The 26,144-nt window shown below is 43.2% G+C and overlaps 1 protein-coding gene across 4 annotated transcripts in view; it reads right to left on the reverse strand.

The window, feature by feature from the left end:
- Positions 1-26,144, reverse strand: part of PIP5K1B (phosphatidylinositol-4-phosphate 5-kinase type 1 beta) — a 305,089-nt gene that overhangs the window by 62,411 nt on the left and 216,534 nt on the right. For all 4 annotated transcript variants that reach the window (XM_024555177.4, XM_071221500.1, XM_071221501.1 and 1 more), the window contains 2 exons: positions 18,311-18,466; positions 13,820-13,964 (listed from right to left, as the gene is read on the reverse strand). In XM_024555177.4, the coding sequence (XP_024410945.2) occupies positions 13,820-13,964; positions 18,311-18,466 (301 nt within the window). The remainder of the gene's footprint in view (positions 1-13,819; positions 13,965-18,310; positions 18,467-26,144) is intronic.

Consider the following 26,144-nt stretch of genomic DNA (forward strand, 5'->3'; position numbering starts at 1 on the left):
GAAGGTCAATGACAGTAAATGAACTGAAGTATGTCTTTGTTATCAGTGGGCATACCTAGTTCCGTGCAGCAGGCTGAGTCCAAGGACTCATCTTCGATTCCTAGGGTGAGAGACGCAGAAAGTCGCAGAGTGGGGAGAGGAGGCGAGGGGGAGTACAAGCAGAGCTATTTCACTAAAAGTCTATAAAACATCAAGCCCAACAGTATTGCTTTGGGACCCCTCTAAAAAGTAAGGGTATGCTTCCCCAGTGCGGAGGGCTAGAGGCCCCGCAGGGGGTGGACCGGACCTTCCAGGCCTGTTGGGAGACTGTGGTACCTGCTGAGCGATGAGGGAGAAGTGATGGCTCTCAGTGGGACTGCACTTGTTGGTGGGCACCCAGGAGACACCTCCTGGGACTTATGGGCATATTGGCAGGGTACTTTGATAGGGGACTCAGCACCTGCCACAGCAGATGGGGCAAGTAAGCCCAGTGGCATTTGGATATCTGACTGTGACCCCATTTGTTCCCACGTTGGTGGGACCTGGTACAACTCCAGTTTCATGGAAAGTGGAAAAGGCACAGAAGTTAAATGCTGTGTAACGCAGCATAGCCACCGCTGTCTTACCAACCTTTTTCACTAGCCCTTTCCTTCCACAGGGCTTGTCTGAGGAGGATGAAGTGTTGGGAAGACCTCAGATGCTTCCTGACTTACTGTCTCCTAAGGAGATACCAATCGAAGCACAAATACAAAGGGCTCTTTGCAAAATAGCCTTTTAATCTCATCACACCCTAACAGGGGCATGCTCATTGTGGATGAATCCATTATACTGTCTATTTTCGCAATACTGTCTACTTTGAAAGAGGATGTCCTGAGCAAGGAGTCAGGAAACGTAGGTCCTAGTTCCTGTTCTGCTATTAAGTTTTACTGCAACCTCAGAATCCTCACTCTGCAACTCTTGGGTCCTGCCTTAATTTGTGGACCAAGAAGTAGAGGCAGATGAAGCACATCCCACCTAAATGGACTGTCACCTCCAACCCCTCTAAAACTATAATAAAGGGTTCAAAAAGGCACAAACCTATACAAAGAACAGAAGTTGGGAGAGGCTAACAGATACAGTATTTTGGAGCCTGGAAAGCACGTGGACAGGTAGTAACAGACTTAGCAAACCCAAGAGAACTGAATCCTAAGCCGACACCGGGGGAAGTAAAGAGACACATAGCTGAGAAAACACTCTGCCCCATGCAATAATAGGTGAGAAAGCTTTTTTTCATCCTCTCTGATGCGGCCATAGAACAGAGGGTATCTGGACCCAGGGTCACCAGAGGCACTTGAGGGAAAAGAGGGTGATGGAGTGAACATCTGCATATTAGATGCTGAGACATCCAGCCCTCTCTCCTACCCCAGGTTCCAGAAGGCTGACCACCTGGCCTTTCCCCTCCAAGCTAGAAGACAGAAGCATCTCCTACAGGGAATCTGACCAGGTCAACAGCAGAGACTGGCAGATATGAACACTGGTTCCTCCGTTAGAGTCCAGCCAGGTCATCTCTTAGTGAAGCCTGGCCAACTCAAATGCTTAAGCTTCTGGCCAGCTCTCAAGTCTCCCATTCAAATACTTGGTTGAGTAACAAGCAAGCATTTCCAGAAATTTGAGGAAAATCTCCAATATGAGAGATGTCCAGGGGTGTCCTACCTGCGGCCTGCAGGCTGTATGTGGCCCAGGATGGCTATGAATGTGGCCCAACACAAAACTGTAAATTTTCTTAAAACATTATTTATGAGATTTTTTTTTCATTACATGTAGCAGTGACTTTAATGTGTGGCCCAGAGATGCCAAAAGATTGGACACCCCTCATTGTAGACCAAAACAAACAGAGAAAGGCAACTCGAATGTAAACTGAGACCAAAAGGCGAGAAGAGAAAGAAAGAATCCAATGCTGATACCCTCAGAGAAAAAAAGAGAAGAAATTACAACCACGAAATAAGGGAAGATTGCTGAAAAAAGGACACTGCAGTGACCAAAAAAAGAATTCTTATAAAACACAGCAACAGAAAGGAAAAAACTCAGTGGCAGGATTAGGAGATAAAGTGGAGGAACTCTCTTAGAAAGAATCCAATAGAATAGAAAGGCAAATAGAGGGAGATGGAGGGAGAAAAGTAAACTGGAGGACAAACACATAGGAAGCTAAGCAAACAAATAAATGAGATGATTATTTATTATAGAGAAAACAAAAAGATACAGAAAACGAAAACCAAACATGGTATTCGCATAGTGATAATAAAACATGCCCTAAAGATGTAAGTGGAGTCCTGGTGTGACTATGCAGGACAACAGGAAGGGAGGGGACCGTGTGTGCACGGGGCGGCGTGCAGCGGGGAAAGAGCTGAATCTTCACCTTCTTTAGTGGGAAGTTGCCACGTAACGCCTAAACCTGGAAGATCAAGAAACTGCATTATACACGTGCCATTAAGAGACAAGGAATTCACTGCCAAATGAATCAGCCGAAAGAGTTCAAGGTAACGACATCTGGGGACTGGAAAGTGTTTAAGGGGAGACAAACAAGGACTTGCTCTTTTCCTAAAAAATCTTTATACAGTTATTTGACTGTTAAACTTTACATGTGGAATTTGGATACAAAAATTAAAAAATAAAAATAAAAGGGCTGATGACAGGATGTCCAAAGGACCCTTCCATTTCTAAAGCGCTGAGCGCAAGCTGTGCCGCCGGGATCGGAAAAGCACCCGGAGGCTGGGCAGGAAAAAGGCAAAGACGTAAAAGTTTGATCCATTTCACAGGTTAGCTTTGCCCTGACTTTGAAATGCTGCCTTCTCTCCTGTCGCGACTCAGTGACGGCAAAGACAGTGGCCCATAATGACAGAATTATTAGGGCACCGACCCCGATGCCCTCACACAGGAAAGACAGGACACCCTTCCCAGACCACGTGCTTACACACTCAGAAGCACTCTGGCAGTGAGTGTGGTGAGAAACAAGGAAAGCCACGACAGAGAAGCCCGGACGTGTATTTTCTCCGAGTGGCCATCAGGATGACCTGCTCATTTTAGCCAAATCCTGTGTAGAGAAAACAAGTCTGGCTGTCTGAAAGTTCTTGTATGACCTGCCAAACACCAATTTTTAATATGGCTGGCCAGAAAATGGCTGAGCTCCTTCACATCATTATGTACTTCCTCTCTACCACTTTATCCTTGAAAGCTGGCTATTAAATAAACACATTTTGGATTAATATTATTGAGTTGAGATTTTTATCATTGCCTCTGCCTTCTCTCATTACACTTACCTAATTCTCCTGACGTGCAGACTGTAACGAGCTACAAGCAAAAGGCAGGCCGTGTAGATGTGTTTAGTCTGCCTGTCTGGGGCTGGGCCTGTTAGTCTCTCCAAAATGCGTGAGCCCTCGGCAGCAGGCTCACTGTGGACTTCCACCGTGAAATTCTCTCCCCCAAAGATCAAGAAGGCATCTAAATGACAAGGCAATAAAGCCAGCCACTGCGGAGATAATTTCACAGGTAACAGAGGGATTAAACAGGGGATGTTGGGGATCAACTTTCTTCTAGTCTTGGAAGAAATGATGTTTGCTATTCTTTGTGTTTGCAATATATCAGAGGATCCAAATGAAACTGGGGTTCTGGCAGGGCCCGGCCTTAGAGGGTGCCAGGGAAGGAGGAATGGCAGGAGCTGGTAAAGTGAGCCTGGAAGATGAGCCAGGACCCATCGGGGCGCTCAGGCCCTGGAAGCCCCCACTATCCTGTATGTGATATCAGAGCTAGGCGAGAGGCGATGGCTCAGAAGCCAGCGGGGAATGCGGCAGGTGGGCCAAAGGGGGCAGCTCAAAGAACGGCAGTAGCAGCTGAAGGTAGCTGAAGTGACGTAGACAAGCCCGAGGTGCTGCCCTGGGTGGGGCCCCTCGGGCAGAAGCAAGACACGAGCTTGTATAAGACCAGCATGAGCAAAGGGTAGAAGCAGCTAACTGAGTGTGGTGTGGACACATCAGAAGGACAGAGAGAAAAGGTCAGGAGAGAGAGGGAGACTTTCAGGGGTCCAGAAGGACCAAACAAACCTCTAAGCAGAAAAAGGGAGTCAGTAAAGCCCATGTAATTCTCAAAAGAATGACTTTGCTTGGCCACTAAGTCTATGACCTAAAATACCTTCAAGGCGAGGGAAGCTAAGTCTAGGTCAGTCTGAGGTACGAGAGAGGAGCTGAGGTCCCGTCTCCCCAGATAATCTGCAAACCCATCTGCTTTGCCATGGTTTGCATTCCAGGCATTACATGTTATGTCCTCTTAATTCCTTGAACGAGCACATCTGTGTTTTGGCTGAACTGCGAGGCAAAGAAATAGTTTCGGAATGTAGTAAATACGGAGAAGAAGAGTGCCTTCCAATAACTGTACTTCTGGACCTGTAGGGTGCATGAGGGAGGCCCTTTAGGGGCGCACTAAAACCTAGATGGAGGGACTGCTCATGCTTTGCGAAGCATTTCTGTAGAGTCAGTGAAGGGGCAGAGGGTTGGGGAGGGTCTACAGAGATAACATCCGCCCCAGCACACCCTTCTCCCACACATGCAACACTAGTGGCTCGAGTCAGAGAAAACACACATGTAGGTTTTTCTTTTTGTCTCAGAACCAAAAGGCAGAAGAGGGATAAAGGAGGTTATTTTTGTTAAGTTAGGATACCCAAAGGCTGGCCCGAAACTTGCCCCTTTTTTTCAATATGGCTTACCCATATATTGGATCCATTAAAAAGTCTTAATCACCAAAAGCACCTAGAAATATTACTATGTACGAATTCATCAAAAAACATTGTGTTCTTTGAATTAATGTTAAATCCTAAATTATTCTTCATAAAATGTCAGATACCTGAAAAATTCAATTCAATTTCCTGCCCATGCCAAAATATATGAGGGATCATTTGAAAAGCTAATCACTTCAGAAGTAATTCTATAATTTGTCAAAGAAACCCTCCAAATCCCCATCTAGTAAAAGTCAGGTGCAGACTGTGTGATATAACATTTTTTTCTGAGATTGAGGAGTGGATACTAAACTAACAGACGTATTTAAGAAACTTCTCTCAAGCTCTGATTCTCTCTGCAGGCGCCCTAGTCCCAGCGGAGAGACATGGACCTGTCAAGTTCGCCTGCAGCCCCTGCCTGAAACGGCCCTCATGCCTGAAACGGGGCATTCTTCTCTTGGGAGGCTGTGCAACAAAGCAGGTTTCTGCTTCAGAGCCATAAGGAGTGTTATTCTCCCTCAGAGATGTACCATCAATTGCTTGTTGACCTAGTTTCCTGACACGGGGGCAGACTGGCTAGATCCTTCACCGTGAGAAGAATGGAAGTGAAACCATCGCCACCCCTGTGTGTTTGTTTTAAACTGAGTTATTGTCAGTTGATGAGACGGGGTGGTGTGGTGTGGGATCCTGGCAATAAAGTAAAGCTGTTTTGCTAGGCATGAGTGACAGCTGTCCCATCACTCCTGTATCTCCTGCTCTATCAGAGGTGGTTTCACCTGGGTTCCCCAGGCTCCCAACAATTTGTGGAATTCTTGAGCTCAAGAACCTTTGATCAATGCCATGTGCCTGGGATCAGCTAAAATTTCTGTAAGTATTTATACATGACATCTACTCCAGCGCAGCACCAGGGAAAGCATTACTGGCTGTCCGACAGACTTGTTGGTAAACACTGGAGTCTCTAATTGCACAGATCATTTAAACAAATTACAGCTACTTTATACTACTCTTACACTGGCGTGGTAAAAACCATCGTCTCTAGGATTCCTTAGGTAAGAGTCTGAATAGATTCCTGTGCTTGCGCACACATTCTACCTTTATAAAGCTTCAACCTTTGCGATTCCTGTTTTGTAAAAGATTTTATATCTGTTTAGTTTTTGCTCTGTGTACTGTGGCTGTTATTAATATCCTGTTTCAACCCTGCTTTGCAACTGTGGGGCGGAGAGTCAGACACTATATTCCTCAGGCTCCTCCACCAGGGTCAGCCGGTGGAGGACCCCACAGGAGGTGAGGAGGTGGGAAGGAGGGAAGGCTTTGGGCCTCTTCTCACTCACTTTTTTCTCCTGTCTTTGGCTGGTGTCTGTGGAGGCAGCTGTGCCCCGGACTATCCCAGCTGTTTCAGTGGCACCCTCCTCCACTGTCCCTGCTCCCAAGACAGCAGCCGGTCCCCAGGTGGGGCCCTCCTGCATGAGTCTAGGTTCTGGCAGCCTCCTAAATTACTTACCAGGGTTTCTTCCACTTCCCCCTTCACTCTTCCAGCTTCCCCATGTTCCATACCCAATTCCCTTTACTAAATCCTCTTTGAAATTCCAAGTGTGTTTTCCGTTTCCTCGGCTGCAATGGTATTAGTCATAAAGTACTCTGCATGGCTTGTTGCCAAGAGCAATCCCATCTTGCCCTTCATAGTGGGGCTTACCAGAAAGTTGCAAGGTGTTAGGGTCTGGAATCACTTGGTTATTTTAACAAATACTTTGATGGACTTACTATGTGCCAGGAGGTATTATAAATGCTTTCCAATTATTATTTCATATCACCTTCATAACAAGCCTTTGGGGCAGTACTATAATAATCCATATTTTACAAATGAAGAAACAGGCACATAAAGGGAAAGTGACTTGCCCAGTGTTGGATAGCTAGAAGTGGCAGTTTGAGGGCTAATACCCTAATTAATGATTTATAACAATGAAAATGCAAGAGAAAGACCCAGCTGGGGGTGGCTATGGTGGTAAGAAGGTCTGTGTGGTTGGAGTAAGCAGATTAAGAAGCGTAAATGCACAAGGAGTCCGGAGAGGTCAGATTCAATTTCAGCCTCAGCAGGAGGGCTGCAGAGACGTGCGGAGACCCCAGCGCAGCCCCGGGTTGGCACGCAGGTAGAGCAGGATGCTGCCGTGTCTGAAACAGGTACTGCAGGCATGCGCTGTCTCTCCCTTGAGGTTACAGTTAGAGAACTGGAGGCAATAAGAAGTTCTTGCAACCAACATTCTTCTCCCTTCGTTTTCTAAGTACAGGGGCTGGCAGAAGTGATGCCTGCCTGAGTGTGGTTGGCAGGGTAATAATATGGGTGTAATAATTTACAGTTTTAATTTGAACATTTTACCTAAAATGTTATATGGCGTGCTTGACTGTGATATTGTTATGTTACAAAATCACATGCTTATGATTTTAAAATAAAAGATTTTGTCATAGAAAGGGGCGCTACATGTGCTGGACCCTGTCATGAATGTTCTTGCTAATGCAAGATACAGGATTTTCTACATCAGGCAAAAACATATCTAACGAAAGTCTTTTTCTCAACGGTCTGGTAATGAATTGGAGTCCACTTGCAGAATTTGAAACAAAAATAGGAAGTAGCTATTTTAGGTTTCTATGCTGTATTTTGGGTGTTTGAACACTCGGTCTCTCACATTCTGGAAAGTGAAAATCCTCACTCAGAATCACAGGGGAAAAAGAAAAGGCAAAACGAATGAGAACAAAGAGAACCTGTGTGAGTGCCACCGAACATCCACGGGAAGTATCACCTAAGAGTCGTCTCGTCTGAGATGCGACAACGTGGCTGGAGGCAGCCACTGAGGAGCTCAGCCTGAGCATCAGATTCTGTGTCAGCGCTGCAGGCACAAGTCCTGGACCTGGCTGTTAGCCATCTGACCTCAGGAAGCTCACCTAACCTTGTCAGGCGTCCTTCATCTCAACTGGAGAAAATCAATATAACGTCTTTACGGGGGTGCTGTGAGAAGTAAGTAACTTCCTGCATGGAAGGAACTTAACACAGACTCTTAATATGATCGGATGATTAGCTATTATTGTAGTTGTTATTATTGCTAAATAATTACTAAGGGTTTGAAGTATGACTAGTACTATGATAAGAAATTTCCCACAGCCATGATGTTTTTAAATGAGGAAACTTAGCCAATGACTTCTAGAACGAACACCATAGGTGACAATGACATAAGCCTGCCACTTGGCCTACAGGAAACACTTCAGTTACTAAACAGTGAAAAGTGGCTCAAACACAGGGCCAGAATTCATGTTAGGAAAGAAAAATAACCCACAAGCAATCAGCGTTCCGTGTCTAGCACACACAGGGATAGGGCTCGAGGCACTGGAGGCCGTGATGAAAGAGAGGTACACTGGAAAGCACATGAGCCTTGGGCCCCAGAGACCTGTGTTCCAGTTTAAATCTTATTAGCAGGTTATGTGACCTTGGATATGTCACATAATGCACATCTCTGCATTTCTCTTTCCTTACATTTTCCATAAATTTGTAAGATGATGGGTTTCTATCCTTCTTGGGGATGGCTCTACTTGTGTGTCCTTGCATTTGAGTGGTACGCAGTTTGCAGGGAGGGGCTTGTGGCTAGCGGCCACTGTTCACCCCTCTCCTAGGTTTATAATACTCTCTTGGCGGGAGGAAACGGGCACAGCACTGCTGTCCGGTCCATGGATCAGCCTCTGAGACCTGGAATGTTGCACTCATCATTTAGAGAGCCCTTGCCAGCTGTCCTCTATGTGCAAATGACCAGTGACTTTTCCTCTGACATATCTGCCCTTCTCACATTGTTGCAAATGACTCCAGGAAGAGCCAACCCTTAGAAATAGCCAGAAGCAAAACAAGAGACTGAACAGAACGGTGGCGCTGGTAAAGGCATCTGTGACGGTAAAGTATAAATATTTTGGAATGCAGCAGGGCTTTCAATTCTTATGCATAATCAGAGCTTCAGCTTTGCTACCAACTGTGCAGGAAATCATGAGAAGAATTAATATTCATGAGTGTAACCAATCTCCACAACATTAAATTGTTCTAACTTTGGGATAAAACACATTTGCCTCTGTATTTTTTTTTTAGAGCTCAATGTATGGACCTCCTTTAAAAAGAACAGAGTTTTTACTAAGAAAGAAAATTCAGGGACCACAAATTCAGAATTTAAATCCCACTATTTGACTGGGAAGCATGTACCCACAATACTCTCTCTTCATGTGTGTGAACTGCACACTCTCACACAGAAGTGTACAGTGAAACGTGAAAGTATGCACTCCCAATCATCGGGTTCAATAGTGTACACTTTAAAAATGATGCTGTTTTTTCTTGGCTTCCTAGTCAATTTTTGGAGTAGACGTTAAAAAGAAAAAAAAATAGAATGGGCTGCTGTCAGAGTTTCTGAGGTAACAAAGAATAATCCTTTGAAGAAAGGAATAATTCTAAGCGACAGCAGTTCCCCACTGCGGTGCGTAAGTTCGGTGGGGTGACATCCAGGCACTCACCAACATCTTTCAAAATTAAGGACTCTAAAAAGACCGACAGAATGCCAATCGTTAGTTGAAGTATTTCCTGCTTATTTAAGTGCAGATATATATAGCATGATGTTAAACAGGGAAAACAGACCACTTGGCCTTAACAGAAAGAAAATAAGATTCACAGAGAAAGAGAAAAACCCAAACGTGAATTACAACGTCAATACTCAACTCATTTTCTTTCCAGGCTATTGAAGTTAGATTTTAAAACTCAGTAGGCCAGATGAGGTTTGGAATACTGTGTATTTATTGCCTGAAGACACACCCAGGTTCAAGAGGGCTGTCAAGGAAAATATCATAGAAGCAAAATACAGTAATTTCTGTTTTTTTCTTCATTTAAGACAGGGGATACTTTATTCAAACCCATCAGAGAAATGGACTGGTCGGGTCTGTAACAGAGCGTCGTGTGTTAAAGCACAGGCCAGGAACTGTATATGAGAACACACTGCTACCTACAGATTAACTGATGGGACCACAACTTTTCAATGTTTACAACAGAGTAAGCTTCCCTGTAAAGCAGCACCGTTGTGACATTTTAACTTTAGAATTCCTCTCCTTCTTCCTCACCCTCTCCTTCCGCAGAATCCACACCAACCGTCCCATAATCCTCCCATAATCCTCCCCGAGGGTGCCCAGTCCTCACGCGCTTCAGACACTCTCGTCCCCGTGCCCTCAGGCGAGTGCCAGGGCACGATCCCATTTGCTGTAAGGCCTCCCTGTTGAGCAGTTAGGGCTGGGTGTGGTGGGTGGGAAAACAGGAAACCGATGCTCCGGAGTTGGCATGCGTCATTTCTCCTGGGGGTTCTTTGGCACCTTTGCGTCTGTTTTGCACCTTTTCCACATGATTTCCCCAAGGCAGCAGTTAAGATCTGAGGCCTGTCTTTCGCTTCTCTTCTGCATCAAGGCTTAAAAACTGAAATGCCCAAAGGCAGCAAGAGCAGAGATGAATGAAGCAGAGGGTGGGGACCTGGGGGGTAGAGGGGGGCAGTGGAGCATGCTTCTCCCCTCTAGCTGAGAACCCTAAGGATGCAGTGGAGCCGAGTGGTGCCAAAGCTGCTCGTTTTTCAAAAAGAATCTGGGTATTTTTGTGAAATTGCATAATTTTAAAATGTTAGTTTAGCCCTGGCTGGTGTGGCTCAATGATTGAGTCCTGGCCTGCGAACCACAGGGTTGCTGGTTCAATTCCCTGGTCTGGGGCACATGCCTGGGTTGTGGGCCAGGTCCCCAGTGTGGGGTGTGTCAGAGGCAACTACAGGCTGATGTTTCTTTCTCTCTCTTTCTCCCTCCCTTCCACTCTCTAAAAAAATTAAAATAAAATGTTAGCTTATATTGAAAACATTCTGGGTTCCCCAAAATAACTTTTCTTGGACTTGCGTTCTGTTAGCAGGGCACCCACTTTCTTGTGGTGGAGGCTGCAGGGCTGCGGGTGGGCCAGCTGGGTGGTGTACTCAGGAGTGATTTTGGAAGCCCAGCCCAAGTGCACTCCCCCAGCCTTTCCACAGCCTTTGTAAGCACCTAATTCCCTCTGTCAAATCCCTCTGTGATGAAGCTAGAATTGCTTCTCGTCCTTGCAACTGAACCCAACCTGGACTGATAGCTGCGAAGTTGCAACTTGAAGATACAATGCCAAAGGAGACGTATTTCAAACAATTCATTTCAATAAAAGAAAGAGAAAACTGTAGATAACATTGACGTTTTTCACTTCTAAGTAAATGATAACCAGTGTCAGCATAAATACAAGTACCAAGACTGGTACCATGGCCCGGGAGGGCATAGAGGTAGGGAGTACACAGGGGGCAGGGGTTGGGAGTTGGCAGGAGGCAGTGCCAGACCCTGGGGGAGCCTTCTGAATCCCTGAGAGGTGAATACCTCTGGCCGAGACTGGATCCCTAACGCAACCACTGCCACCAAAACAAACACAGACGGAACCCTTTAATTTTTGTGCTGAAAGCTTTAGTCAATAATTTAATAGCATATCCAATTATATGATCCTGATAATGAGAACAGAAGCAAAGCAACTGGTAAATCATCACCATGGCTTCATGTGAGAATTGTTTTTGACTTTGCAAAGAACTTCCTGTGACTTTTCAACCATCTTCCAAGTCTATTTACATTTGAAGGCAAAAAGAAGGTGAGGACAGCCATTCAGTGGGACTGTAGATTTAAAAAGACCCTTGTTTGACTAATTTACATATAAATTTGAACAGTCAAGGTACACATTAGTGTTAGGTATAAAGTCACCTTAAATTTTTCTAATGGAAGAATGGTAGCCAAATTACATTTACACTTCAGGTGAGCTGAATAACTTGTGGTGGAGCCTTCTTTGTTGCCTTGCAGCAGAGCTTTCCAAACTGAAGCCCAGCTGAGCTCTGTGGCTCGCCCGGCAAGCGGCGCCACTTCTGCAGACCTAGACCGGCTGCCTCACCGCTGTCACCTACCCTGCATCTAGCTGAGAGAGAAGGAAACTGCAACAGAAGAAAATTTCTACAGAAGCTCCAACCACTGAACCTGAACTTGCCAAAGGACCAAGCTAAAATCTACAAATATTCTTGTATTAAAAATGAATCTGCCATATTGAGTGAAGCCAGCCGCTAGTCTGAAGGTGGAAAATGACTTGCAGTGTAAGAAGCACTTTACCTGCACAAATTTGATCTGCTTCTTGAAAGCTAGATTTCGATAAGAACTAGTCCAGTGTTTAACAGATAATTATTGAGAATGTATTCATAGTAGCCCCTGTCCTAAAATTAAAACTAATTACCCAGTGGCATGTGTAAAAATAGAAGAAGCGAAACAGCGAATCCCACAGACAATGTTGTGAACTCTTTGTGAACATATGTTCTATTCCTAGAAACAGTGTGTGGAAACATTCTGTTTAAAAAGGAAAAAATGGTCTAATAAATTAATTTTCTATGTAAGAAAGTTCAGGAACCCTCTTCAATGCTCAAATTCACATGAAACGTTTGAAGGTCACTACACAGTTTCCTGTTGCTGCTGTAACAAATGGTCATAAATTCAAAGGCTTCAAACAATAAAAATGTATTATCTTACAGCTCTGGCAGTTCACAGGTCCTCATGTTCCTTTGTGGAGGCTCTAAGGCAGAATCAGTTTTCTTGCCTTTTTGGGCTTCTAGACTCTGCCTGCATTCCTTAGCTCCTGGCCCCTTCCTCCACCTTAAAAGCCAGCAGCTGTAGCATCTTTAAAACTTTCTCTGACCTGTGCTCTGGCACCGCATCTCCTTCTCTGACTCTACCCTTCCTGTCTTCCTCTTTAAGGCCCCTGTGATTACAATGGACCCATCTGGATAATTCAGGATACTCTTCCTGTCTCCGGGTCTTTAACTTAATCACACTGCCAAAGTCCCTTTTGCTATATAAGGTAATAGAGTCACAGGTTCTGGGGATTAGGATGTGGACAACTTTGTGGGCCCATTATTCTGTCTACCATAGACATGAATGCCACTCATATGAAAAGAAAACATTCAAATATCTTTGCAGCTATCTCTGCAATATTAACCAAGTGTGCTTCTTTTAAAAATCCATTCATAAGAAATTATTAAATGAAAACAAAGAAAAAGTAAACGAATGGGACTACATTAAACTAAAAAGTTTTTGCACAGTGAGAGAAACTATCAACAAAATGAAAAAACCTACGGGACGGGAGAAGATGTTTGCCATTGATACATCCCATAAGGGGTAAATATCAAAAATAGATTAAGCAACTCATACAACTTAGCAACAAAAAAAACAACTGAATTTACAAATGAGCAGAGGGCCTGGGTAGACATTTCCCCAAAGAGGACACAGAGCGGGCCAACGGACACATGAAAAGATTCTCAACAGCACTAATCATCAGGGAACTGCACACTGAAACCCAACGGAGGCACCACCTCACACCTGTCAGAATGGCTGTCAGCAAGAACCGAAGAACGGCGAGGTCTGGCGGGGATGTGGAGGAGTGAGGACCCTGGTGCACTCTCGGTGGGACTGTAAACTGATGTAGCTACTAGGGACAACGGTATGGAGGTCCCTCACAGAACTGCCATTGGACCCCAATTTCACTGCTGGGTATTTATCTGAAGAAATCCACAACCCTAATTTGAAAAGACATATGCATCCCCTATGTTTCTTGCAGCATTACTTACAACTGCCAAACATAGAAGCAGCGAGTGCGCGTTAGTAGATGACTGGATCAAGAAGATGTGATATATGTATCACATTCATGCCCATTCATATATATCTCATTGTTTGGCTGTGTAATATATATATAAGATAAAAATAATGAAAGATTTGTTTTCTTCCACAGAACCAAACATAATGAGTAACTATAGTGAAACATCAGAAGAGTTTTTCCTGAGATGCATTTCTTGCCACAGTAAAAATCAAGCTTGTTCTCTTTCTCTTACTCACAGAGAAGGCGACAGGCACATCCTGGGTGTTAGGGACAGCTTGTTCTCACTCAGAGATACCGGTCTAGTCGCGATGTGGATGTGGTAACAGCCGGACCGGCAATGTGATCGCGCTAAATATTACCTGTTTGAGTAAAGCGTAGTCCTGTCGTGTGGATAATGTTCGTTGACATATAAGGAGGAAGATGAAATTGTGGTTGTCAAGGAAGCAGCTTCAAACAGGGATGGCGTGCTGGGCACCAGGTCTGGCCTGTGTCGGGATCCCAGCGCTGGGTAACAAAAGCAACACACACACGCTTGTGAATCTCAGTACTAAATGCTGCTTTCATGTCTATAATAACTTAAACAAGTCAAAAGCACTTATTGTATATTCTGGCCTGCAAATTAAATTATGAATTAACTGAGCTCCTCTGAACTGCAGCAGAAACGTAAAATAGCTTCTTGCAACTGGTTAAACAGAAAGGAAAATGCATTAATTTACAAAATGGCTTATGAAAATGACGTTATGGACGTTCTTTTAAAAACCTAATAAAGTGATTTACTGTTTCAAAAGATGACATAACAAGCTCCTAGGAGCTTAAGGAGATAATTCGACAGAGATTAAAAGGATGATTGGCAAATGTAAACAGACGGTGAACCTGCTTTCCTCTCCCAGGATATGCACGTATCTGTGGTTCTCAATTCAGACCTAAGAGCTCAGCCTTCTCGAGAGCCAGGAAACACCGCTCCACAGACTGCCGGTGGCTGGCTCCGCCTCAGCCACGTCTGAGCCCACACGTATCTTTGGACACTCTTCTTGACATCCTATTTTAACAGCAAGGCTGCCTTTTTAAAAACGAGAAGACCTTTATTTCTCTTTTCTAATATGTAGGTGCCTATGAAAATACTTATCCAAAAGACCGCCCTCATCAGGAAAGTGGAATATTCAAGGTGAGCAGGGACCCTTGCCCACGCTCAAGATTCTGTGTGCATTCTTTCTTTCTTTTTTTTTTTTGAGAATTGAATCTGGATCATTTTAAATCACCTTATCTTAAATTTTAGACAAATTTGCATCCATTATTTGCTTGTCAGAGATAGTCCTTTAATTCAAGGCCCGGTCACACAGAACAGAGCTTCTCTAAAAAGAGAGTACATGTGAACAGAGTAGGTGGATGAATCCTGCCCTTCAAGTTCTGCGGTTGGGCTCACGCTTGTTTTTACCTGTGGTAGATACTTTATTTTTCACTTTTACTGAGACTGAACTGACATGCAACACTGTATGGTTTTTAGGTGTACAACATGATGATTTGATATAGGTGCACACTGCAAACTGATTAACACAATAAAAGCAGCTAACATCCATCACCTCTCACAGTTACGACATTTTTTCTTGTGATGGGAACTTTTAAGATCTACTTTCTCAGCAACTTTCATATACACAATACGGTATTAGTAACTAGTGTCACCAGGCTTGACTGTGGATTCTCTTTAATCATTCCCCCAAACTAAACTAAAACACAATAATAAATACAATATAACTGGAAGGTGTTTCTGGTATACTGTTACAGGCACAACAGACTCAAATTATGTATTTGCAGGAAGTTTGTGTGAGTGGAAATTGACCCCAATAGGCACTCTCGCGTGAGCGTAAGGTTTGGGATTTTGGATTTGAAGGGGTATAGATGGAGAGGTGGAGGGAGGCATGGAGGAGAGAGGAGGAAACCACAGCAGGGCCGTGCTCTGGACTAGGAGACTGGACGCACACTAAAATGTCTGAGATGGTGCCGCTCTGCCTCCAGCTTAGGTCAAACATAGAACTGTCCTTATGAATAACAGACGATAATCACATAAAAACACGGGTAACCCGTGTGCAGCATACAAAAATTAGAAAAGCTTCAATTTAATGAGACAGCTGGCTAGCAGTCTTCAACATACTGGATCCCACCTTTTCATTAACGACAGAGAAAAGTATAAAAACTCTCAGTAACATTGAAAATTGGGTCGGAAAAATAACCACACACCAGAGTCCAGTGAATTACCACCAAGTATAAGACAGATGAAGCTGAGCTGAGGGCTAACGCAGGCTCAGGTCTCCCAGCTGGCCCCCGTTCACCAGAGGCTCGCTGAGTGACAGAACACAGAACGACACTCTCTGTCCGGTGACCTGGGCCCAGGTCATACATCACCCAAACCCTGGGGAGCTCACCCCCAACCTCTCAGGAGCATCTTTGAAGCAGAGAACTATTTCTTCGGGCTCTTGTATCCTTCAGTTTTTTTAAGCCTAGTGTGGCAGACAGAATTCTAGGATGATCCCCCAACGCCTGCAGCCTTGTACAACCTCCCTTTGAGTGTGGGTGGAACCTGTGAACATGATGAGCTATTACTCCTGTGATTATGGTGTCTGACATGGCAAAAGGAACTCTGCAGATACAATTAAGGTTACTAATTAGTTAACTTTGAGTTAGTCCCAGGGGAGACTATCCAGGTGGGCCCAGCCTGATCACATGAGCCCTTTAATTCTATGTCTCCACATCACAGATGGAGACGTCAGAGGCCCAGCATGCGAGGGGGACTCACTTGGGAGAAATTCTAGGAAGAAGATGGAGGGGCAGCATGGCAAGGAATGTGGGTGGCCTCTAGGGCCCGAGTGTGGCTCTAGGTGTCACATAGCAAGAAATGGGGACTTCAGCCCTACAACCTCAAGAAAATGAATTCTGCCAACAACACGATGAGCCTGAAGGTGGAGTCTTCTCCAGCTCCTCCAGGTGAGAACTTGGCCCCGCGGAGACCCTGATCGGCTGTGCCCAGAGAACCGAGGTCAGCCTTAGTAGTCTTCGGACTTACGGAGCTGTGAGCTAATAAATGGAGGTGACATTAAGCCGCCGACTTTCTGATAATTGTTACGTGACAATAGGAAACTAACATAACTAAGATATACTGAGAATGACAGAAAACCCATGGTTAAAAACTAGAGGCACATTTGGTGATGATTTGGGACGCTATGAAAAAGGAAGTCTCCAAGTAGAGAGCACTATAAAAAGGCCGGGCTTGGTAACATACTTTGTGGATGCAGAGAATTGTCAGAATAAACTCGTTTTAAAATAGTATGTTAACATTTTCAAAGAGTACACTCAATAGGTTTTTCTTCGACTTTCAGAAACCTTTTCAGGTGAAGTACCTTCAAATTTAAACAATGGGTCCAAAAGTTTATCTGAAAAAAAGCACCCTATGCACTACTCGCCAGGTCTGCAGACTTTCTGGATGTTATGTAGTGTAGTTACTACCCAGCGTAGCACCTGGACTCGCTGCTTTCACTTTCGAAGTCACACTGAGCAATTAGTGGAAAGTGGAACTAAGATAGTTTAAAAACAAGCTTTTCCTATTTCCCAGACTGCAGACACCTTGCGTTTTATGCGTCCTAAAGAAAACCAGCATGTGGTAGGGAGATGGCAAGGCAGCGGTGCTTAGGGAGAGAGGCAGATGTCTGCCAGAGGCTGGAGCCATCAATGTAGCCAGAGGAGCAAGGGCAGTTCTGGGTAAGAGCAGGTTTACAGGAAGATGAGAAAGAAAGAAATTCCTCACTGCACACATGGGTAAGTGCTGCAGAAGAGAACAGGAACAACAACCCATTCTAAAGACTCCGAGGAAAAGAAAGCCCCGAGAAGAGTTATAATCTTCTACAGGAAGTAGAAGAAATTTGTAGGCAATGTTGGGATTCCCAAAAGAATATTCTGATTAAAAATCTAAAATGTCGCTTCCTTTTCTAGGATTACAAGAGAAAAAGCAAATGATCCACTCAGTGGGTCAACCCTCATTCCTGATAAAAACTTTTTAGCAAACTAGGAATAAAAAGGAACTTCCTCAATCTGATTATGGGTATCAAACAGAGCAAACGTCCTTCTCAACAGTGACACATTAGAAGCATTCCCTTTAAAATGAGGACAAGGCAAGTCTGCCCGGCCGCCGCTTCTATTCATCACTGTGCCAGAAGCCCTCGCCAGGAAGTAAGGGCGGGTGGGGAGGGGGGGCTATACAGTAGCAACAGCCCCAGAAGACCAAAGGCTTAAACAGATGCCATTGGAAAGACAAAATATATATCTATGTCTATACGTCTACATTCATCTGAGAAAGAAATCTAACAAAAGGTAGGCACACAGGACATGCAAGGAAAAAATGATAAAACTGATTAAATTCATTAGAGGGCCCAAATAAACGGACAATTCATTGTTACACTGTAATTGCATGTGTATATATGTATAAGTATGTATTTATATGTACATAATGTTTATGTGTGTTTGAAAAAATATATATACATGCACAAAACAAGGTCTAGCAGTAAAAACACCAAAATGTTCAGATTTGTTACCTTCAGGTAGTGGGATTATAGATCTTGATTCTGACTATTTCATGATCTTCTAATTTATTATACCATAAACCAAATACTGCATTATTTATGTGTTTTAAAAATTTTATATTAACTGTGTCATACTGTAAATATCCTTTAAAAATTATTTAATGGACTCTTTCTCAGAGTAGATATTTTGTAATTTTTCCACTGTGAATTTACAGTACTTGTATAAATACAATAAAACCACTAGAACTTTTTCTTTCTTTCTTTTAAGTTACATGTCTTTACCTTCTTCGTCAAGGCTGCTGAAACTTTGCCCTTCGGTCAGCAAATCCCGCTTCTCATCCTTCCATTCCTGGCTCACTGAGGACACGACCTCCTGGGAGGTCGCCTTCAGGGCGGCGATGGAATTGCACCGTTTTTTAGAAGGCGAGGCCTTCAAAGCTAGACAGAGAGACAAATGAAAATACTTATTGTAAAACCACATTAATATTTCATTTTTAAGATGTTACTTATTCTTTACTATTAACATGTTGGTCACTATTTGAGTAGAATGCAAGAAACTTTGCTTTATATATGTGAGGAAAGGGAGATGAAATTGTGTTTTGGCAATTTTATTTGTTCAAAATGACTTTAATCAGAATATCCTAGAATAAATTCCAGTGCAAAGGACTCTCCAGATTTTGAATTAAAGGTCTTACTTCAGGTGAAATTCAAGTGTTTTGTTGCTAAAGAATTATTTTCCCTCTTCTAAGCACTGTTTTTCTACCGCTGGGTGGAGGTTGGGTGGGTTGGTAAACACAGATGGTAAACTAAGGAGAATTCTCACGACCCTAGCTCTATTAACTTGGGACTGGGAATTTCTGCCCATGCCAATGTTTAATCTTATACTCATGCTGCCCAATTTAGCCAAGTTACTTCCGGTTGCTTTTTTTCTTGCAGTGACTTTCCACTGAAATTTCCTGCCCTTTGGATCTTTTTTAGGTCGTGGTTACGTCAGATGTATAATTCACTCCTGAACTTTGTCCAAACAGCATTCTACAATTTCAGAAGGGTGTTGGGAACCTGGACCAAGGCAAATATACCTCCCCATCAATCATGCTTGCCGAAGGCTGTGACTTGACTTCTGATGAGTCAGTGGGTACCGCTGTGGCTGCCCCTGGACCATCCCCGTCTACATTCACTCTTTGCTGCGATCATTCTTCTTGGCTTACCCTGTTATAGAATTTCCTTGGAGGGTAGGGGAGGGGAAAGTTGAAGCTTGTTTATGCTCTTCCCGGAAGCTGTTTTTGGCAGCGTCCCTCCTCCTTTGGAGGTTTGCGTATCGGGGTGACCTGGCAGCAGATGGGTTCAGTAATTGTGTTTGGTCTTAGGAATCTCAGTATATACATCACACTGCTCATCTGGGGCCTCCCCACAGGTAGCTTGCAAGAACGTTATTGGAAAAGGGCTTTGGGACACACGCATGTGGGAAGAACAGAGGGCAATCTCTTCACTTAGGAAGAAGGGACATGTGGGACAGAAGGGACAGTTATGTGTCCCCTGAGCAGTCTTGTCATCATCATAATATAATCACCATTAAAAGTCACTTTTGAGGAGGGCTTTAGAGTTTGGAAGCCAATGCTCACATTCTGTATCTGGAACAACCCCCATGGCTGCCTGAGGGAGAGAGGCCCTTTTCCAGGTTCAGGAACAGAGCAGAAACATGACCTGCTCAAGGTCACAGAGCTAGAAACCATGAACCCTAGGGGTCTTCCTTTTTTCTGAAGTTGCCTAATTGGGGCTTCATTTCCTTGCTCATTTAGCATTCTGTTTTCTGGTTAAAGTGAAAGGAAAAAAAAGATAAAACTAGAGTTTGTTTTTCTTTGAGGGGAGGAGATTTTGAATGTTTAAATACTAATCAAAACTGATTTTAATGTAAATAAGTGGCCCCAATAGATCACATTTCCCTTAGCTTCTCATCCTACCAACAGAGCAGTCACACTTGCTTTACAGGTCTGAAGTAATATCCCAGACCCTGGCTTTTGCTTTAATACTCTATCTGCTAATTTTTATAAACCCCCAACCTGTGTTAGTATTTTAACACTTCAAGTCAGAGGATTGCAACTGTGCTCCAGGGACCACTAGGAGTCCCTGAGGCCTCTTGGAAGGTCTGCAATGTTAAAACCGTTCTCACAATAATATTACGACATAATTTGCCTTTCTCACTTCCACTCTCTCCTGAGTTCTCTAGTGCTACATGACCGGTGATATGACCACAGGTTGAATTCAGCAGCTGGTGTGAGAATCTGGATGTCTTCTTTTGAGTGAGAATTAGGGATTTGAAAAATATATAAAATAATGCCACTCTTATCACTCTAAAGCATTTGTTTTGGAAAACAACTTAAAAATAAAAAAATATTTTTCGTAATTACTTTTTATTTAAAAATTTTTTACTTTGTTAAAATTGACTTATGTTAACATGTATTTTTATTGTTTCCTTTTAAGAGGTAATGAATTGTCCTGGCTGATATGGCTCAGTGGATTGAGCGCCGGCCTGCGAACAAAAGGGTAGCTGGTTTGATTCCCCATCAGGGCATGTGCTTGGGTTGCGGGCCAGGTCACATCCCCAGTCGGCAGGGTGTGAGAGATAACCACACGCTGATGTTTCTCTCCCCCTCTTCCTCCCTTCCCCTCTGTCTAAAATAAATAAATAAAATCTTTAAAAAAAAGAATTAATGAATAGTTCAACCTCCTCAGTTTCAAATTCTAGTTTGTTAAATGTAGATAGATACAACCCACATAAATAAGAGTGGAAAGTGCTGTTGAGAACAGAAGATCTGAGAATTGCATGGTTCTCAGGTCAATATTAATTCTCTAAACTGAGGAGCAGCTAGGGTTAAGACAATGTTGGCAGCACCAAAAAACAAAAAACATGAATGAGGGGAAGACACCCTGAGAAATGTAGGTACTTGTGGCTCCTGGTGGAGCAAAGGCCGTGAGCCTAGAAAAATAGCTCTTTGTTTGTTACCAGCATCGCACGCAATGAGCAGCAGAGAGGACCCAAAACAAGCCCCTGCCAGGACCACACGACACATTCAGAAAGCATTTACTTTCCTCTCCAATGGTAAATCTTAAAGGAGCTATCGGAGTCTCAGTCAGCAGATAAGGGCTCAACTCTTGGGGAAACTGAATGCCTCAGGGATTTCTATTGACGGGGGAAGATCTCAAAAGATGGTTTGGGTTATTGGCTACTTTCTTTTGTGCCGAGAAACTCCTGGACTTGGCTTTGGCTAGACAATGTCTGGGGATAGGTATCCCATGTCCATTTCCAGCGTTACACCCTGTCACTCAACTGCCTCTGCACCTTACTGCTTTCCAGCTCGCCTCTCTGCCGTTCTCTGGACCTACCCCAGGGCCTTTGTATATGTTGCTCCTTCTCCTCGAGATGCCCTTCTTGCCTCTTTCCCCAGTAAACACTGGCTTAAATTTTCAGGACTTAGTTTAAATATTCTTCCCTCTGTGAAACTCTTTTGGGAGAACTGGTCTTACTTCTCTCTGTGTGCCTATAACAGTATATGCAAAAACGCGATTCATAATTGCTTTATTACATTGTAAATCTGAAACATGTTCCAATCCCTGACCCTAAACTGACTTTCTATGTTATTAATGCTTAGCACAGCACTGGGTATGTAATAGGTGCTCAAATGTTGGTTGAATGAATGTATTGTTGTCCTAAAATCTTAGGACAGTTGATTTCTAACAAATTAATGTACTATTCTAGCACTTTCAGGGAACTAAGTTTTAGTACATTAGACCTATTATCTGAGTAGAGAATTTCAGTGAGGTTCCAACGTTACGGTGACTAATACTTCCAGAGGAATTCACAGGACTTTGTGGACAATATTACATCGGCAGCATGATTCAATTCTGGAGTGAGATGAATGGATTTAAGAAGGTTAAACAAATGGATTTGAAAAAAAAGAAACTTGAAGACCAGGTAACTGTTTTCTTGGGGATTGAGTTGGGCATTAAGAGCTTTAAATTAGTCACAGTTGATAAAGCATCTTGAAGTTGTATTTTAACTTGTCAATTTTACTAGTTAAATTGCTATGCTTTGAAATGCCAGAGGTAGATGAAAAGCCCACTCATTTGCTCAATCACTCATTAGATAATGATGAGTGTCTACAATGTGTTGGGAAATGGGCCAGGTGCTAGGAATGGCCACTGCCTTTAGAGAACTCAGTCTCTGCTGCGGGAAACAGAAACACAGCTTATCACGGCAGAGTACGGTTAAGTTCTATGGCAGAAGCACCATCTAAGCTGAGACCTGAAGGAAGACTGGGGAAGGATGGAAAGAGAGTTGCAGGCAGAGGGGCAAGAATGTGAAGAGATGTGGAGTCAGCCTGGAATGTCCGGGGTACGTGAAAGGGGTTCAGAGCTGCAGGATCCTAGAGGAGAGGCTACGGCATGGAATGAGGTGAGCGAGAAGTCACGAGGGAGGGAAAGCAAGGTCACGTCACAAAGGGACTCAGAAGCCAAATTAAGGATTTTGTGTACTATGGAATCCATGGAAGTAAAAAAAAAAAAATTCTTTAACCATGGAAAGCTTTTAACAGATAGTTAGCAAGAGAACATTTATATTTTAAACTGATCCCTCTTGCTGCAGTGTAAGGAGAGGAGACTAAATGGGAGGCAGGAGACCAATGTGGGGCCACAACTATATGCACAAACCCTCAAAAAGCACAACCACACACACACAGTAGTTGAAAGGAGGGGGTGCACACTCAATACTTCAGAGTGAGACTAGGTGTTGGTGAGTGACTGCATGTGGGTGGTAAGGAAAAGGAAGGACTCAAAGCGCGATGCCAGCATTCCTGATTTGTATGACCAAGCAGACAGTGGTGGCTTTCAGGGAGGTGTGGACTCAGGAAGTGAGGCGTGGACTTAGGAAGTGAGGCAGGTTCTGGGACAGGAAGCAGTCAAATTTAATTGTGAGCATGTGAGCTTGTGGAATTTGCTGGACACTAAGTGAAAAAGTTGGGTAGGCAAGGTGGTTTGTTGGAGGGGTAGGGAGTGAGTTATAAGTATTCAGGTAGTAATGACATCCTGGGAGATTGGGAAATCACCCAGAGAGAGTTATCCAAGGGGGAGGGGCAAAGTTGGAGCCTAGATGCTTGTGAACATGCACATGGTAGGGTGCGGCACAGATGAGGAATGCCAATGGGACCCCCCAGGGGGAGCAGAAGAGGCTGGAAGGGAACCAGGATGGTCCTCCCTTATGGAAGACAAGTGAAGAAAATCTTGCACAGAGAACGGACATCAGTGGTCTCAAATACTGCAGTTTTAAGAAAAGACTCTAAGTTACTCAATGGCTTGAGCGATGACTGTTGATGATCTCGAGGAGTATTTCAGTGGAGTGGTCAAAGCCAAATGGAGTGCGTAGAAAGTGACAAAAAATAAGGAAGTGAGACAGTAACTGAGTCCAATTCTCCAATTGTGTGACTGCAAAGGAGGAGAAAGATGCTCCAGGAGCTGGAAGGAGATACAGATTGAGGGGGTTTGTATTTAGAATGAAGAGTTTGAAAGCTCAAACATGGACCCAGAAGAGAGAATGAGTGGTTAAAAGTACCCGGAAGTGTAGGTAAGCTCTAGAAAGATCTGTTGTGGACAGTGAGGAGAAGATGGGATGCAGCACGTAAGTCATGACATCAGTCATTCATTCTTTCAACAAATACATACACTATGTGACTCATCCCCTCCCCCGAGGCTCCACTTCCCTGTAGTAGGTGCTGGGGATATATCAGTGAGTTTGCATCCAAGTGAAGGACCAGGCATTGAGTAAGATGAAGTGCAACCTATAGTGTGTTAGACAGAGATGTGTTAAGGAAGAAGTAAAGCAGGGGAAGTGGATGGAGATCACCTTTTCCGCTGTGGCAGGGCTATAAGCATCATCATTACTGTCCATGCAACAAGAAAAATGAGAAAGTGCTTGAGTGTGCTTAGAAGCAGAAAGACTTTATTTAATAAATGGTAGTGGGACAGTGGTTAACTCCTTGAGGAAAAACAAGGTTAGCTCTACGTTGTTTTTCATCAATATCATATTGATTAAAAAAAAACAAAAACTAATTTATAAATAGTAAAAGAAAAATATGAGTGAACATTTATCTTAATACACAATGGTGAAGTACTTTGTAAACATAAGAATGATTAAGAAAACAATTCATTTAAAACAACATTAAAAAATACTTAAGAATAAAATCAACAGAAGTGCAAGACTTGTACTCTGAAAATGACAAGACATTGTTGAAAGAAATTAATGAAGTCTCAAAGAAGAAGAAGACATCCACATTCGAGGAATGGAAGACTTAATATTTTTAGGATGGCAATACACCTCAATTAATCTACCAATTCAACACAAGCCTATCAAAATATTAGCTGCCTTTTTTTTTTTTGCAGAAATTGACAAGCTGATTCTCAAGTTCATAGAGAAATCCAAGGGACCCAGAATAGCCAAAACACTTTTGAAAAAGAACTCACATTTTTGAGGGACTCACACTTTTGATTTCAAAACTTACAATATAGCACGGAAGCAATTGAGACAGTATGGTACTGGTATAAGGATAGGTATGCAAATCAGTGGAAAAGAATTGAGAACCCAGAAATAAATCCTAACACTTGTGGACAACTGATTTTCAATGAGGGAACAAAGATAATTCAATGGGGGGAAGAACAGGCTTTTAAACAAATGGTGCTGGGACAACTGGATATCCACATGCAGAAGAATGGAGGTGAACCATATCTCATACCACCTACTAAAATTAAGTCAATATTTGTAAGCCATATATCTGAGAGCAGAAACTGTATCCAGATATATAAAGAACACTTAAAACTCATCAATAAAGAGGCAAATAGCCCAACTAAAACTGGGCAAAGGATTTGGACATTTCTCCAAGGAAAATATAAATGGTCGATAGGCACATAAAATGTTCAACGTCATTAGTCATTCAAGAAATGCAAGTCAAAACCACAATGAGATACCACTTTATATCCACCAGGATGTCTAAAATGAAAGGCAGACCATAACATACATTGGGAAGATATAGACAAACTGGATCCCTCATATGCTGCTGGTGGGACTGTAAAGTGATGTAGCTGCTTTGGAAAAGAGTTTGGCAGTTCCTCAAAATGTTCAGTGAAGCTACCATCTGATCTAGCAATTCTAGTCTGAGGTATATATCCAAGAGAAATGAAAACATATGCCCACACAAAACCTTGTACATGAATGCTGATGACTGCATTATTCATAATAGCCAAAACCAGAACCAATGCAAATATCCATCCGCCAATGAATGAATAAACAAAATGTGACATATCCATACAATGGAATATTATCCAGCAATAAAAAAGAATAAAGTACAAGATAGCTAAACCTTGACAACAGTATGTTAAGTAAAAACAGCCAAACACAAAAAGCCACATACTGTATTGACTCCATTTATATAAACTATGCAGAATAGGCAAATCCATAGAGACAGAAAATACATTAGTAGTTGCCGGGGGCTGGGAACAAGATGGAAAAGAGAGTGACTGCTAATGGATATGAAATTTCGCTTTGGGGTAGAGAAAACGTTCTACAATTAGACAGTGGTGATGGTTGCACAACTTTGTGAATATGCTAAGGATCGCATAATTATACACTTTAAAGGGTGAATTTCATGGTACATGAATTACATCTCCATAAAGGTGTTATAAAAATAGACTAAAAATCAAAATAGGAAAAAGCAACAGATATGGTGACTTGAGAAGTAAAATACTTGTTACATTAAAAACATGATAAACTATACAAACTGGGAAGATTTGCAACACATGCCATAGTTCATGGAACTGAACTAATGATGCCGTGAATTGCATCATTAATTCCTGTATGACTCAGGAAGCAAACTTCCCACAGTGGGGATTTTCACAGAGGTGTCTCACTGAAGCTGGAGCACCAAGACCACATCCTCCATAAATCAACCAGGGCACAGGAGAGTCATGTTTCCCGACCTTGGGGTAAATAGACCACAAGCTAGTATTCACACAGCTTGTGAGCGTGGGTGGGACAGGGGAAAGCGGCGGTGGGAAAAGGGAGACCACTGTA

This window comes from Desmodus rotundus, chromosome 1, assembly GCF_022682495.2.
Source record: "Desmodus rotundus isolate HL8 chromosome 1, HLdesRot8A.1, whole genome shotgun sequence".
Classification (NCBI taxonomy): domain Eukaryota; kingdom Metazoa; phylum Chordata; class Mammalia; order Chiroptera; family Phyllostomidae; genus Desmodus; species Desmodus rotundus.